Below are 15,149 nucleotides of genomic sequence, written 5' to 3'. Positions count from 1 at the left end.
TGAGTGCACACATGTGGCCACCAAATCAAGTGTAGGAGAAATGATAACAAAAGGCTAATGAAAAAGTAAATAGTCCGGCCAGTAAAACTCACTCATTGGTGACACGCATAGGGTGCGGAGGACTTTGTTACATCACTAGGTGATGCTTCACGATCAATGATTTTAGGGGTACAAAAAGGTTGGGAATAAAAACCAGGCAATAACCGTTGAACAACTGCAAGACTGCTGGTGGAGCATCAAACTGAGGGTGAGTGAAATACTGAATTTTTGTACATTTGAATGGACTGGAAACTTGTTTCTCTCTTTTCAATAAAAGTTCTAATATTTATGTTTTTAAGGAGTGGAAATGTCTTTTCTCACGAGTCTGATGCAAGTGTCCATCCTTGCAATATTACTACTGCAGTGTGTGACCAGCCTTCCTGTTCTGGGCAGGTCAGGACACGTCAAATTGTGCTCTGGCACTTTCAAAAAAATCAATTTACACAAAAATGATTTAATTAAATTAAATTCGACAATTTCAGTGAGATTCGACTATTCAGTTCAGTGCAATGATTTATAGAAGTATTAATTTATGAATGATTCAGTGGGACAATTTACATAAGATCGGTTTTACAAACTAATTTAATAAGGGCAACAATTTACGGAAAAAAATATTTTACAAAAGTTTAATGCAACAATTTACGCAAGAATGATTTTACAAACTATTCAGTTCAGTGCAACAATTTACAGAAGAATAATTTGATAAATGATTCAATTTGACAATTTACATAAGAATATTTTTACAAACTATTTAAGTTAGGGCACCGATTTACGAAGAAACATATTTTACGAAAGTTTTAATGCGAAAATTTACGAAAGATTGATTTTCCAAACGTTTCAATTCAATTTACAGATAAACTATTTGACAAAAGTTTCAGTTTGACAATTTACACAAGAATGATTATAACTATAATTATATATCTATTATAACTATTCAGTCGAATGCGACAAATTGGAGAATAATAATTTTACAAACAACTAAATTTGACAATTTACACAAGAATACTTAAATTTTATGAATTATTTAATTACAATAATTTTTGTTAGAATGTTTTTAAAAATGATTCACATTACGCCAACTTTTTACAGAAAATTTTATTTGAGAATGTTTCAATGCAACAATTTACGGAAGAATGATTTTACAAAGTATTCAGTCGAGTACGGCAAATTGCAGAAGAATACTTTAATTTGATAAATTCTTCAATGTGATAATTTTCGTAAGAATGTTTTTAAAAATGATTCACATTAGGGCAACATTTTACGGAAAACTTTATTTGAGAAAAAAGTTTCAGAGCGACAAACTTTTTTTATTATTAAGTCAGGGCAACAATTTACAGATTTGTTTTTTACGAATGATTCAAATTTACGTAACAGTGGTTTTACAAACTACTTAAGTTTGGGCACCGATCAAAGTAAGACATTGTTTTATGAAAGTTTCAATGTTAAAATTTACGAAATAATGATTATTCAAACTATTAAATTCAGTGCAACAATTTACATAAGTATAATTTTACGAATGTATCATTGCGACAGTTTAGGCAAGAATGATGTTACAAACTATTTTATTAAGTGCAACAATTTACAGAAGAATAATTTTACGAAAAATTCAATGTGACAATTTAAGAATGGTTTAACGAACTATTCAACTTAGTGCCGTATTTAAATAAGAATTAATTTATTTACGATTCAATGCCACAATTCATGGAAGAATATGTAGTTTTGCAAACCATTTAAATCAATGCAATGATTTGCAGAATTATTTTATAAACAATTCAATGCAACAATTTACAGAAGAATAGTTTTACGTATAAATAGTTTCATCCCCTCTACTGTCGGCCATTAGTCAAACAAACAGATAGTCCTGCTCCAACCCACACCACTGGTTGAGCCAATGTTGCTGTATTGTGATTGTCAAACAAACAGAGCAATGACTTGTGTTTGAAATCAGATTTCCATTTTCACACACCGTCACATTTTCACTGACACACATCAAACATGTTTCACATGCTAGTCCTGTACGTAATAAACAGATGACCTCATATAGTGCAGATATATTTACCATGGATGTATAAATGCTGACTCATCTGTTTATAAGCTCTGACTCTGTGTTTATTTACATTTATGACCGTAGGTATGTTGGAGAAGATGGCAGCATCACGAGAACAGACAGCATTTCTCCAAGAAGGACTCTTTTTCTGAGGGATGATGCAGATATTGCTGTTGCAGACAGAAGCGGGTGCGTCTCATGAACTTTGATTGTTAATAAGTAAATCACATTTGTTTTGTTATTTTGTGTAGTCTAGTGCAGACCTCCCCCTTGTGGACAGTAACAGTGAGAGAAAAAGTAACCATTAACCTTCTTATGTCCCTATAACTGACTCTGACCAACAGCTCCCGGAGACTTTGGCTTCAGACGAGACAGTTGGGTGACATAGATTTCACAAACAGATATGCTGAAATGCTGAGATCCAAAGCTCAAATCACCTCCATCTGTTCCTTCCTGAAACGCACGCAGAACAGCAAGAAAAGGTTAACCAGTCCTCTTTAATATTTCTTCCCTTTTAGAACCTTATTCTCTATCAGACACGAAATCTCTGTCAAAAGCAACATTTATTTTAGATTTTGTTGTTACAAAATACTTCTGATATTTGCAAGTATATACTAGAAATTTAGGAACAACATATTGTTATATGTAATGTCTTTTTTTTTTATTACACTTACTAATATGTAATGTTTTGTAGTTTGTTTAGCTTTCTCTTAGCAATCAACAAACTCGGTTGTAAAATGTTACGAAATGCAGCATACTTAGCACTTCTTAGCAGTTAGCAAACTCAATAATAGTTAAACATATCGAAACATGATGAGCATAGCTTTCTCTTAGCAGTCAGCAAACTTGATCATTGTTAAATGTGACGAAACATAGCATTAGGGTTAGTTATGGTTAATCGTTAAACATAACCAAACGTGAAGGGTATAGCTTTCTCTTAGCAGTTAGCAAACTCGGTTAGGCCTACTGTTAAATGTGACAAAACATAGCATACATAGCTTTCTCTTAGCTGTTAGCAAACTCAATTATAGTTAAACATACCGAAACATAGCATACGTAGCTTTCTTCTTAGCCGTTAGCAAACTTGATTATTGTCAAACGTACCGATACATAGCATACATAGCTTTTTTTTTAGGAGTTAGCAAACTTGATTATTGTCAAACATAATAAAACATAGTGTACATAGCTTTCTCTTAGCAGTTAGCAAACTCAATTATTGTAAAACGTACTGATACATAGCATACATAGCTTTTTTTTAGGAGTTAGCAAACTCGATTATTCCATCCATCCATCCATCGTCAACCGCTTATCCTGTGTACAGGGTCGTGGGGGGCTGGAGCCTATCCCAGCTAACATTGGGCGAAAGGCTGGGCAAACTCGATTATTGTTAAACGTAATTAAATATAGCATACATAGCTTTCTTCTTAGGCATTAGCAAACTCGATTATTGTTAAACGTAATTAAATATAGCATACATAGCTTTCTTCTTAGGCGTTAGCAAACTCGACTATTGTTAAACGTAATTAAATATAGCATACATAGCTTTATCTTAGCCTTTAGAAAGCTCTGTTAATGTTAAACGTACCGAAACGTAACGTACATAACTTTCTCTTAGCAGTTAGCAAACTCTGTTAATGTTAAACGTAATGAAACATAGTGTACATAGCTTTTTCTTAGGAGTTAGCTAACTCGCTTATTGTTAAACGTAATTAAATATAGCATACATAGCTTTCTTCTTAGGCATTAGCAAACTTGATTATTGTTAAACGTAATTAAATATAGCATACATAGCTTTCTTCTTAGGCATTAGCAAACTCGATTATTGTTAAACGTAATTAAATATAGCATACATAGCTTTATCTTAGCCTTTAGAAAGCTCTGTTAATGTTAAACGTACCGAAACGTAGCGTACATAACTTTCTCTTAGCAGTTAGCAAACTCTGTTAATGTTAAACGTAATGAAACATAGTGTACATAGCTTTTTCTTAGGAGTTAGCTAACTCGCTTATTGTTAAACGTAACGAAACATAGCTTTCTCTTAGCCGTTAGAAAACTCAGTTATAGTTAAACATTCCGAAACATAGCGTACATGGCATTCGCTTAGCAGTTAGCAAAGTCGTTTTTAGTTAAATATGACCAAACATAGCGTACATAGATTTCTCTTAGCTGTTAGAAAAATCAATTATAATTAAACGTAGCCATACATAGCTTTATCTTAGCCGTTAGCAAACTCTGTTAATGTTAAACGTAATGAAACATGGTGTACATAACTTTTTTAGGAGTTAGCAAACTCGATAATTGTAAAACGTTATGAAACAGCATACATAGTTTTTCTTAGGAGTTAGCAATCTCGATTATTGTTAAACGTAACGCAACATAGCATACATAGCTTTCTCTTAGCAGTTAGCAATCTCGATTATTGTTAAACGTAACGCAACATAGCATACATAGCTTTCTCTTAGCAGTTAGCAATCTCAATTATTGTTAAACGTAACGCAACATAGCATACAAAGCTTTCTCTTAGCAGTTAGCAATCTTGATTATTGTTAAACGTAACGCAACATAGTATACATAGTTTCTCATAGCAGTTAGCAATCTCGATTATTGTTAAACGTAACGCAACATAGCATACAAAGCTTTCTCTTAGCAGTTAGCAATCTCGATTATTGTTAAACGTAACGCAACATAGTATACATAGCTTTCTTTTAGCAGTTAGCAATCTCGATTATTGTTAAACGTAACGCAACATAGCATACATAGTTTCTCATAGCAGTTAGCAATCGTGATTATTGTTAAACGTAACGCAACATAGCATACAAAGCTTTCTCTTAGCAGTTAGCAAACTCAAATATAATTTAAGGTGAGAATATATATATTGATAGGTAACATATATAGTTTTCTCTTAGTAGTATAGCAAACTCAGTAATAAGTACCGTGATAACAGTTTGTTATTTGCTAAGAGAATGCTCCCAAATGTAGTAACATGAATGACATTTAAACTTTACAGTGCATTGCTTTCATGTACAGCATGATTATGATGCATGCTCTCTTTTGTCTTTGCAGTGGCTCTGGAGGAGAATCAGAGAGATTGATTTTCCTGATGAAACAGTATTCGTGTCCAAACGTGTACCAGTAACGTATTCGACTGGCATGTCGGTTTACTGTCCAGCAATAAAGAAATATGACACCAATTTCACAAAATGTCTGAATCAGTTTGCTGTAACATTGTGAAATATGTTTTATGACAAACTGTTGTACATATTTGAATAAACAAAGACTTTTTCTAATTGTGCCAAACAAATTACCTGCAGATTTGGTGTGCTTTCTTTGAGACAATATGTTTCCAAATGTAGTTTCACGATTGTGTTCTCAGGCTCAAATTAAATTTACAAACTGCTTCTTCAGTTAATAGTTGTTGTTTATTTTTTATTATTTAATTTTTTTCATGAAATCACACATTAGCTCTTCAAAAGCACAAGTTAATTTCTATAATATACTACACAAGAACTTCATTACCCTACATGATTTTACAGAAAACTTTCAGTACACAATAATGTGCATGACTAACACTTACAATCATCATCTGTTTGCGGCCAGTCATAGGATGGACTATCAGATAATTTTGTTTCCTTATAGTGTTTTTCGTCATTGTAATTGTGTTCAAGTAATATAATAATGCACTAGTTATGCATTACTGTACTTGAATGGGAGCTTACAGATTAGAATAGAGATGACACCAGTCAGTTTCCAGAAGATTAGTTATGTAAGTAAAACTTGTGTCCATTGATGTTGGCATGAATTGGCATCATCACATGCCCATTATTTGGCTGTATACTTCACCAACTAAACATTAAAAAGTTAATCAGGAATCAGCTTGCATTCCTGTCCCCATGATGTTTGCTTGTCTAGCAATAATATCTTTCTCTTTAGATGTCTCGTGAGAAAAAGCCTCCAGTCATGTTTCTCCTCTGGACTTTCAGAAGAGATCTCAACAATGTCTCAAACTGTGCTCTGATTTGCTAAGAAGTCTGCAATTAAAATTCAAAGATTACAATTTATCCTGTAACGATTCTCATCAAATACTTCCGAGACCAAAATGACTGCAGCTATCCACATTCACTTAACACTTTACGGAATACAATTTCCAAGGAATATTCCAGGTTCAACACAAGTTAAGCTCAATCGACAGCATCTGTGGCATAATATTGATAACCACGAAAATTAACGGACTTACCCCTTCGTTTCTTTAAAATCTGGGTTCCAGTGAGGCACTTACAATTGAAGTGAATGGGGGCCAATCCTTAAACATTAAAATACTCACCATTTTATTAGTATTGAAACAAAACATGAACAATATGTGTGTAAACATGATTTTAGTGTGATAAAATCGCTACAACACATTTCTGTGTAAAGTTATAACCAATTTTACAACTTCGTTGCCATGACAATGTAATCTCAACAAACCCTAAAACGACTGTAAACATTTAAACAACTTTACAGCTCAAATAATACACAAGTTTTAACCGAGGAATTTATGTAAGTGCTTTTATAAAATGATTAGTGTCACATTTCTGCCTTTAAACCCTATAAAAATTGGCCCCATTCACTTCCATTGTAAGTGCCTCACTGTGACCTCCATTTTTGCTTTTTTTTAAAGAAAAATTGTATTTGGTAATCCACATTATGCCACAAATACTGCCGATTGAACTCAACTTGCATTGAACCAGGACTATCCCTTTAAAAAGTCTCATGAGCGATAAGAAAAGAGCAAATATTTCCATTGGGGGTAGTAATAGACGTACAGTATGTCATCTATTACAATGGATGTTTCATCCGCACATTTGTCGATGGCCTGGATTATCACATTTTGGAAACAACACGGATGCTGTACCCTCTGTAGTGCACAAATAATGACAATTATTCCTTTGTCAACATGGTTGTCGTTGTGGCTTACTGTTTAAGAGATGTACATGTAAAAAGATAGTTCAGACAGGCACTTTAATGTCTATGAGGCAAAAGTCCAACTTCTGGTCATATTTATGGCCAATAAATCAGAGATAAGCGTCCGTCTCAAAGGTTAAGATTGAAAACAGTTTCGCACATTAGCTGCCACTCGCGAACGCTCTATTTGAGCAGTGAATGAACTGGAACAAAGGGATCCTTTTTGATATTCCTTTGTTATTGATCCATCATCTAACAAAGAGAAATGGATTTAAGGCCTAGAGGTTCTGCGGTTGTTTTCTGTCTACTGGTTATTGTCAATCTGGGCACGTTCAGTCAAGCGCAAAGCGGTAAGTGCTTAAGGTTTTTTAGGTTGAACAATATTAGATGATCAGGTTTTCATTGGAAGACTCAATTGACGGTCTTGATGGTCTCAGACGTGGAGGCAACTGAGATTCGTCCTCCGTCACCTGGATTGAGGCGATTCTAGGGGCCCAAAGGTTCAGGGGGCCCCCACAACAAACTCTAAACTGTATTTTTTAAAGGAAAGGAGCACAAATGACGGTATATTCAATATATTGTACATTCTCTTGGCAATTATTTACCTCTATGTAAATGTATCTTGTTTAAGAGATGTTCATTGGCTTTTAATGGAAAATAAAACTGATTAGCAGTAATGAGAACAAAAAGAAGAACAGCTTAATTATATAAAATTAGCTAAATGGTCAATTTTACAAGTAAATCTATTAAACAACTGCATTACTCGTCCGATTTATAAAAAAAAAATAGCTAAAATATAATACATTCAATATAATGGCTATAAACACATCTTTTCTAACAAAATTCCATCAAATTGAATTGTGTAATGTTTAATAATAACAAATTAATGAAACTTAAAATGTAATATTTTTATTTTTGTTTCATTTCATAAATGATTACCCAATTCAATTTGATGGAATGTTATTAAATTAAAATGCGTAAATCTTAAAATTACGGAAGCCCTGAACCATAAGGTAAAAAAAAAAAATGGTGACTTTTTATTTTAAGAGAATTAATTATTATTTTTTTTACATTTTTTTTTGGAAGAGTGAATTTTTATTTTATTTTTCTAGGCTCAGGAACGAACTGAGCAACTTTTTTTTGTACCTTTTTTTTTCATCTTATGGTTCAGAGCTTCCAGTATAAAATTATTTTTTATAATTTTTTTAATTAAAAATAAAAACACATTTTGTGGTCTTCTAGCAATGCATGAATCTTAAAATGCTTAAACCTTAAATCTAAACCTATACTCTTATTTTACAAGTATAAAACACATTTCTCTACATGTATTACTTTGTAAGTTTTCTTAAAACAAGTAGACCCTCTCAAATGTGCCCATTTCAGAGTGAATTTTGTCTTGTTCCAGTGGCAGTTTTTGTTCACTTGCTTAAGGTATAAACCAAAAACTGAATCTTTTAAAATTCATGTTTTCAGATGTGGTCAGAATCATACATGTAATCTTATAAAATATATTATATTATGTCACTTTCTCTGAAAGGTACAGAACTTTGCTCCTTGGAAAATGCCCCAGTCGGTAATATAATTTTTGTGGAGGAAAACAACAGTATCGGTGACACAGTTGCAACAATTATAGCTGAAAATGATGTGATGGTCAGAATCTCTCATGAGGTACCAGAGGGTCTCTTCAGTCTTACAGGCCTCAGTCTCAAAGCTAATATTGTGCTGGACTATGAGGTAAGCACGAAAAACAAATCTGCTCTTGTGTTTAACCATTATATACCAGCTACTGTATAAAAAAGCATTTGTAGCAGGTAAACACGTCACCTCATGTCAACGCACTTTATATATTAAATTACCGATAACATGTTTTGTGTTTTTCTTAGACATTTGACAAGGATACTGCCTATTTGGTGGATATTGAGTGTACAAGACTTGATTCTAATGTGAGTAAACACTTTAAATGGCATTTCATTTCAATCAATTAAAAACATATCTCGTATTTAATATGTTCTATGTATGTAAAATATAATATTGTAATAGGTTGTAATATGTATGGAAAATGTGCGTTTTTGTGGAACAAGTTAAGCTAATGTTTTATACAACCTATATTCTTTTTACTTGTTGTTTCCCTCTGTGCATTTATGATGTTTGCTGCACTGTTAAAGTCAATTAAACTCCTGCATGTCATATTTCTATCTTTTAGACCAAATTAGCACTGAAGTTCATTGTCGAAGACTTAAACGACAATCCACCAGTTTTTGAACAGAGCCAGTATACACTTGAAGTCAATGAGGTACATGACAAGATCTCTCATTTGACTATTTTTGAACTTATGTTTCTAATTTTGTAAGGTTTACTTGATCGTCACTCCATTTTCTGCATTTGTTCATGACTGTTTTAAAATGTAAAACTATTAATGATTTTTGTAGTTAACAAATGTGGATACCAGTGTGGCACGAATCACGGCAACAGATGCTGATGCAAATGATCGCCTCCGCTATCGTCTGGAGTCACCTGAGGTACATCTGAGGGGCTATTACTGCTTCCTGTGGACAAACAAAAACCCCAAATGAATGTGTACATCATTTTCATACTTTATAAAAATCCTGTTGTTTATCTTTACATTTATGCATTTGGCAGATGCTTTTATCCAAAGCACTTATTACAGGGACAATCCCCCCGGAGCAACCTGGAGTTAAGTGTCTTGCTCAAGGACACAATGGTGGTGGCTGTGGGGATCGAACCAGCAACCTTCTGCTTAGCAGTGCAGTGCTTTAGCCCACTACGCCACCACCACTCCCTAATTATCTTATTTTCCAGTAAACATATACATCCTTAAAATAAAATACAATTTACCTAAGAAACAGAAATGTGTAAAATTAAAGGATTAGTTCACCCAAAAATGTAAATTCAGTCATTGTTTACTCACCCCTGTGTTTTTTTCTCCACATTTTCTCCCTAATTTGAAACGCCCAATTTCCAACGCGCTCTAAGTCCTCGGGTGGCAGAGGACGTATCTCAGTTGCCTCCGCGCCTGAGACTGTCAATCCGCCATCTTATCACATGGCTTGTTGAGCGCATTACCACGGAGACATAGCATGTGTGGGGGTTTCACGCTATTCTCCGTGGCATCAATGCACAAGTCGCCATGCGCCCCCCACCACATTATAGCGACCACAAGGAGGTTAACCCATGTGACTCTACCCTCCCTAGCAACCGGGCCAATTTGGTTGCTTAGGAGTCACTCAGCACGCTTTAATTGTTATTAAAGTACACGATAAGATTTGGTGAGAAACAGAAATCGAATGTATTAATTAGTGAAACACTTGACCAGTCAATGATCTCCTGTGTACGTTCATGATAGGGCACAGAACTTACTAAACATGTCTGAAGAGTTTGTAGTCGAAGAATTGATGCATTTCTATGCCCAGCCTTATTTTTTTTAAAATGAGTATTCGGAAAACAAACAGAAACATAGAGGCTACAGGCAGCCACAGTCACACCGTGTCCTAACCTGACGGCAAACAACATGTGATAAAAAGTATATTTTCAATGGTAATCAGATTTTTTGTCCTAACCAGCAGTGAAGAGCGACGGTAAATACTATCGATCGCTCGATCGCAGCCTCACATGGGTAACTCCGTCCTGTGAACTGTCATCGGTCCAAAAACGTAAAAAACAATAAGGCTGGGCATAGAAATGCATCAATTCTTCAACTACAAACACTTCAGACATGTTTAGTAAGTTCTGTTCTCTGTTTTGTGTGCAGCTGTGTTGTGTTCTATTGTCACTATCGCTGTGGAGAACCTGTTTTTAGATAAACAAAAGGGTTTTTGTTTGAACGCCCCAATGTCGTGAGGGAGCTGCATGAACTGTTGCTCTCATGCTCTATCATGAACGCACACAGGAGATCAACGGTCAGAGAACATTTTCACTAAATAATACATTCGATTTCAGTTTGTTTCTTTTGAAGCTTGAAGAGGTGGTCACCATATACTGCCATTGTGAAACAATGAAAAAAAATCATTTTTGGGAGAACTAATCCTTTCAGACTTATTTTCAGAGAATAAATATCTTGATATTTTAAGTATATTTTGCAATGTACACAAAAACTTCTATTGGATACTATGTGATGTTTATCAGAACCCTACTGGTCTTGGAATGTCCTACTATTCGACAGTTGCCAGATGGCCCAATATTCCAATTAGAATGCTGAACACATTCCGTTAGGACTCATTTTGGAACTCGTTTTTGCACAGTTGCAAAAACATGTAACTAAATCTGTCTAAAAAAGGCCCTTGGATCGGTTCTGTTTTCTTTCAGGGAGAATTTGATCTGCTGACCTTTTCTGAACCTGACATACTGGTGAAAAAACGTCTGGATTATGACAAAGTTAAAAAAGTCACAATGACGCTATATGCACAGGTGAGTAAGTTGTCCTGGAGATTTCTCTCCCTCACAAAAAAATACATTATTTACTCACCCTGTCGTCTAACACAAAAGGAGATGTTTAGCAGAATATCCAGATAATCTCAGAGTTTTCAATAGAACAAAACTAGACAGTGATTTTTATTGTCAAGCTCTAACAATGTGAAAAAGTATAATAAAAGAATCATAAATGTAGTCCATACATCTTGAAAACTATATCCCAAGTATTCCAAAGCTATACGATAGACTTGTGAGGAACAGACCAAAATTAAAGTCACAAAAGAGTTCACTAAATATCTTGAATCTCACCCATTCAAACATGATACAAGTGCAGCCAACATGGCCGTGTCTAAAGGGGGGGGGGTCACTGCCCACCTTACATGATTCATCTTGAACGTAGAGTGTGTAAATACATTTTCTTGATGATTTCAGGACAACCAGGACACCCACACCAGCTCGACCATCGTTGTTGTCAATATCTTAGATATTGACAATCGTCCACCGTGGTTTCAGCCCTGTACAGAAATGGAGATCGGCACAAGCAAAGTGTGCCTGAACTCTGGCTATGAAGGAACGGTTGATTTAACCGAACAAACGGTGGGTATGCCTTCCAGTGCTTTTGAAGATGTAGATAGATGCGATACTGTAGTGGTTAAGCTAAGCAAGAAATACCAACATTTCAAACATTCTAGTCAGCTGTTGGATTATGCTGCAGATATGTAATTAATGTAATTGGGAGTTGTGTGTCACACGTGCTCGGACTCAACGCGAATGACGGCAAAATGGATCCATGCGCAGTTTTATTGCTGATGACAGAATACTTTATAGACGCCCTGAATTGCACCATGAAAAAAGAAAAAAATCAGGAGGTGAAATATTTTTTTTTTTTATGGTGTTTTAGTGCCTTAGGGAGAAAGAACTGATTCCTTGTCAAATTAGTATGATGTCTTAGTTTATCGGCAATATCATCAGTTTTTTTATTTATTTTTTTATCCCATTTTCTCCCAATTTGGAATGCTCAATTCCCACTACTTAGGTCCTCGTGGTGGCGCGGTTACTCACCTCAATCCGGATGGCAGAGGACGAGTCTCAGTTGCCTCCACTTCTGAGACCGTCAATCCTTGTATCTTATCATGTGGCTCGTTGTGCATGACACCATGGAGACTCACAGCATGTGGAGGCTCATGCTACTCTCCGCGATCCACACACAACTCACCACACGCCCCACTGAGAGCGAGAACCACTAATCACAACCACGAGGAGTTTACCCCATGTGACTTGGACACTTCTTACCAGGCCAGCAATTTATTTAATAGTTTTACTTTTTAAATGCCTTTAATGTATATTAAACTATTGTATTATCCTTGTCCCAGTCCCAGACTTTCAATATTAGAGTATTAGGACAATCCATTATAAAATATAAATAATTACATATTTTAAATGACAATAATCTAAACAAAGAGTGAAATAAAAATAACCATTTCAATATTTGTTTCAAAATAATTTCTATGAATTTTTGCAAACATTACAAAAATAATGTATTTTATTTTTTACAAAAGTTAGTGTACTTGTTTAGCAAGTTGACAAAAGTGAAGAGCATGTTTGACATATGAGACAATACAAGTGATGTTTGAGGAAAACGAAGACAATTTTATGTAAATATCAGCTGTGAGTAGATTTTTTTAAGCTGTACTTTAAGCAAAAGCGTAAATGCACAATTAGAATGTGGTAAATGCACTGATCCAGACTGATCCAAAAAACCCAAAACTCATTGAAAATAGGTGTTTGTTAGTGTTTGTTGTGCAACGAGTGAACTGAACAGACCTAGAGTTAAAGCATTAGCCGTGACGTTTTCCAGATAAACATATGACACATTTTTTGTACACTACAGGTAGGTCCTTTACCTTTGAAGCCAGGTCCAATCCTTGCGATTGATGGGGACAATGGCAGAAATGAGGCCATTGGTTATACATTTCTTGGAGGTAAGATTTATTCTTTCATATTATGATCCTCATGGGTTTATACAGTATAAAGAAGTTACACTACATGCCCAAAATTAAGTGGGCAACCCCTTAATTAATAGTTGTGTCCACAACCCTCAATTTCAGTGACTGCATCGGTGACTGATCGGTGACTGCATTCTCTTATTTTTTGTCCATGTTTAGGAAATGATGATGGAACATTTGATATCAACATTAACACCGGGATCATCACAATGCTAAAACCAGCAGGCGTAGCAGGTCCTATCGTTCTTTCAGTTATGGTGAGAACATTTTTTGTACACCATTCTGTTTTGAATGTGCAAATATGTGCTTTATATTAGCGTTTTATCTCCCAGCAATGAGCAGCAACATTGGTGTACCAGTATTTTTGAAGCTTCTAATACATAGAAGTGTATTAATCGAGTGATCGACCTCAAATATCATCTTTAGTTGCTTCCCAACCCAACTTTCTTCTCTGTCTCAATAGGCATTTCAAGCACAGAACAGTGATCAGTATGCCACCACCACAGTCATCCTAAGGGTGGTTGAGACTAGTAAGCATCCTCCGATATTTGTGAATCCCAGTTACGAAGGTTTTATCTCAGAGGACGCAGGTGTGGACAGTCTGGTACTGGAGAGCCAAACCTCCAACAAGGCCCTCCGTGTACAGGCTACAGATGAAGACTTTTCTAATGTAAGAACTCAGAGAGAACGTTTGAGCATGTTTTATTCCCAGAGCTGCATACTCGCATATCGACCTGCACATTAACTGGCTGCTAGTCTATAAAGCATATTCCCTTTATGGGGTAAAATGTAAGGCCTCATTCATGAAACATGAGCAGAACGAATTGTCTAAATCGAAAGCGCAAAATTATTCTTACGGACATTGTCTAATTGGATAATTCGGAAAACTGTTCTTTCATAAATTGCAGGACTTAATTGAATCGAGCGTAAAAAAAACTTTTTATGGATAGACTGTTGAATTGGACCATTCATAAAAACATTTTTCTGTATTTTGTCGAATTGGATAACATTTAAATCTATTCTTGCATAAATTGACCATAAAACCATTGTTATGTAAATTGGAATACATACAATTTTTGTAAAATCATTTGTTTATAAAATGTGGCATTTAATTGAAATTGTGTTAATACAATTTTTTAATAGTTGCACTGAATTAAAATATTCAAAAAAACATTCATATTGAATTTGTAAACTGGATTACATTGAACTGCTTGCAAAACAATTCTCAAGTAAGCAATTACGCTGAATTAAATTGTTTGTAAAACCATTCTTATGTAAATTATCCAATTGATTTGTTCAAAAAACATTCTTATGTGAAATGATGCATTGAACTGAATCGTTCATAAAAACGTATCGGTTACCTAACGTAACCTCGGTTCTCTCTAGATGAGGGAACGAGTATTGCGTAAGCTAGCTTACGCTACGGGAAACATTCATCTTTTCTGAGATATTGAAGCCAAAAAATTATCCTTAATTTTTGTATCCATTGTCAACGCAGTGCGGCAGCTGCAGACCTTGAGCGGGCTAGCTAGCGAGCTCATAGGTTGCTCTCGCGGCAACTGCTGCAGCCTATAGACGAGCTTGGGCGAACTCGCATCCAATGAGAGGCGTCCGCGCTCACTGCATCAAAGCCCGCCAAAATGGGCGTGACTTGAGTGCATATAAGCGTAGTTCAGTAGGCTGGAACC

General features: G+C 35.1%; 1 protein-coding gene across 2 annotated transcripts in view; it reads left to right on the top strand.

The window, feature by feature from the left end:
- The first annotated feature begins 7,230 nt into the window (after positions 1 to 7,230).
- LOC127638083 (cadherin-related family member 5-like) overlaps positions 7,231 to 15,149 on the top strand; it is a 38,408-nt gene continuing 30,489 nt past the window's right edge. Inside the window, exons 1-3 of one of the 2 annotated variants that reach the window (XM_052119425.1) lie at positions 7,231 to 7,377; positions 8,565 to 8,761; positions 8,911 to 8,970. In XM_052119425.1, coding sequence (XP_051975385.1) covers positions 7,293 to 7,377; positions 8,565 to 8,761; positions 8,911 to 8,970 — 342 coding nt within the window. In that variant the 5' untranslated portion in view covers positions 7,231 to 7,292. The remainder of the gene's footprint in view (positions 7,378 to 8,564; positions 8,762 to 8,910; positions 8,971 to 15,149) is intronic. The other variant, XM_052119426.1, reaches the window with a different exon arrangement.

Source organism: Xyrauchen texanus, chromosome 46 (genome assembly GCF_025860055.1).
Source record: "Xyrauchen texanus isolate HMW12.3.18 chromosome 46, RBS_HiC_50CHRs, whole genome shotgun sequence".
NCBI classification, from domain to species: Eukaryota; Metazoa; Chordata; class Actinopteri; order Cypriniformes; family Catostomidae; genus Xyrauchen; species Xyrauchen texanus.
Note: the sequence above shows the minus strand (reverse complement) of the source record. Positions and strands in the feature narration are given on the sequence as shown.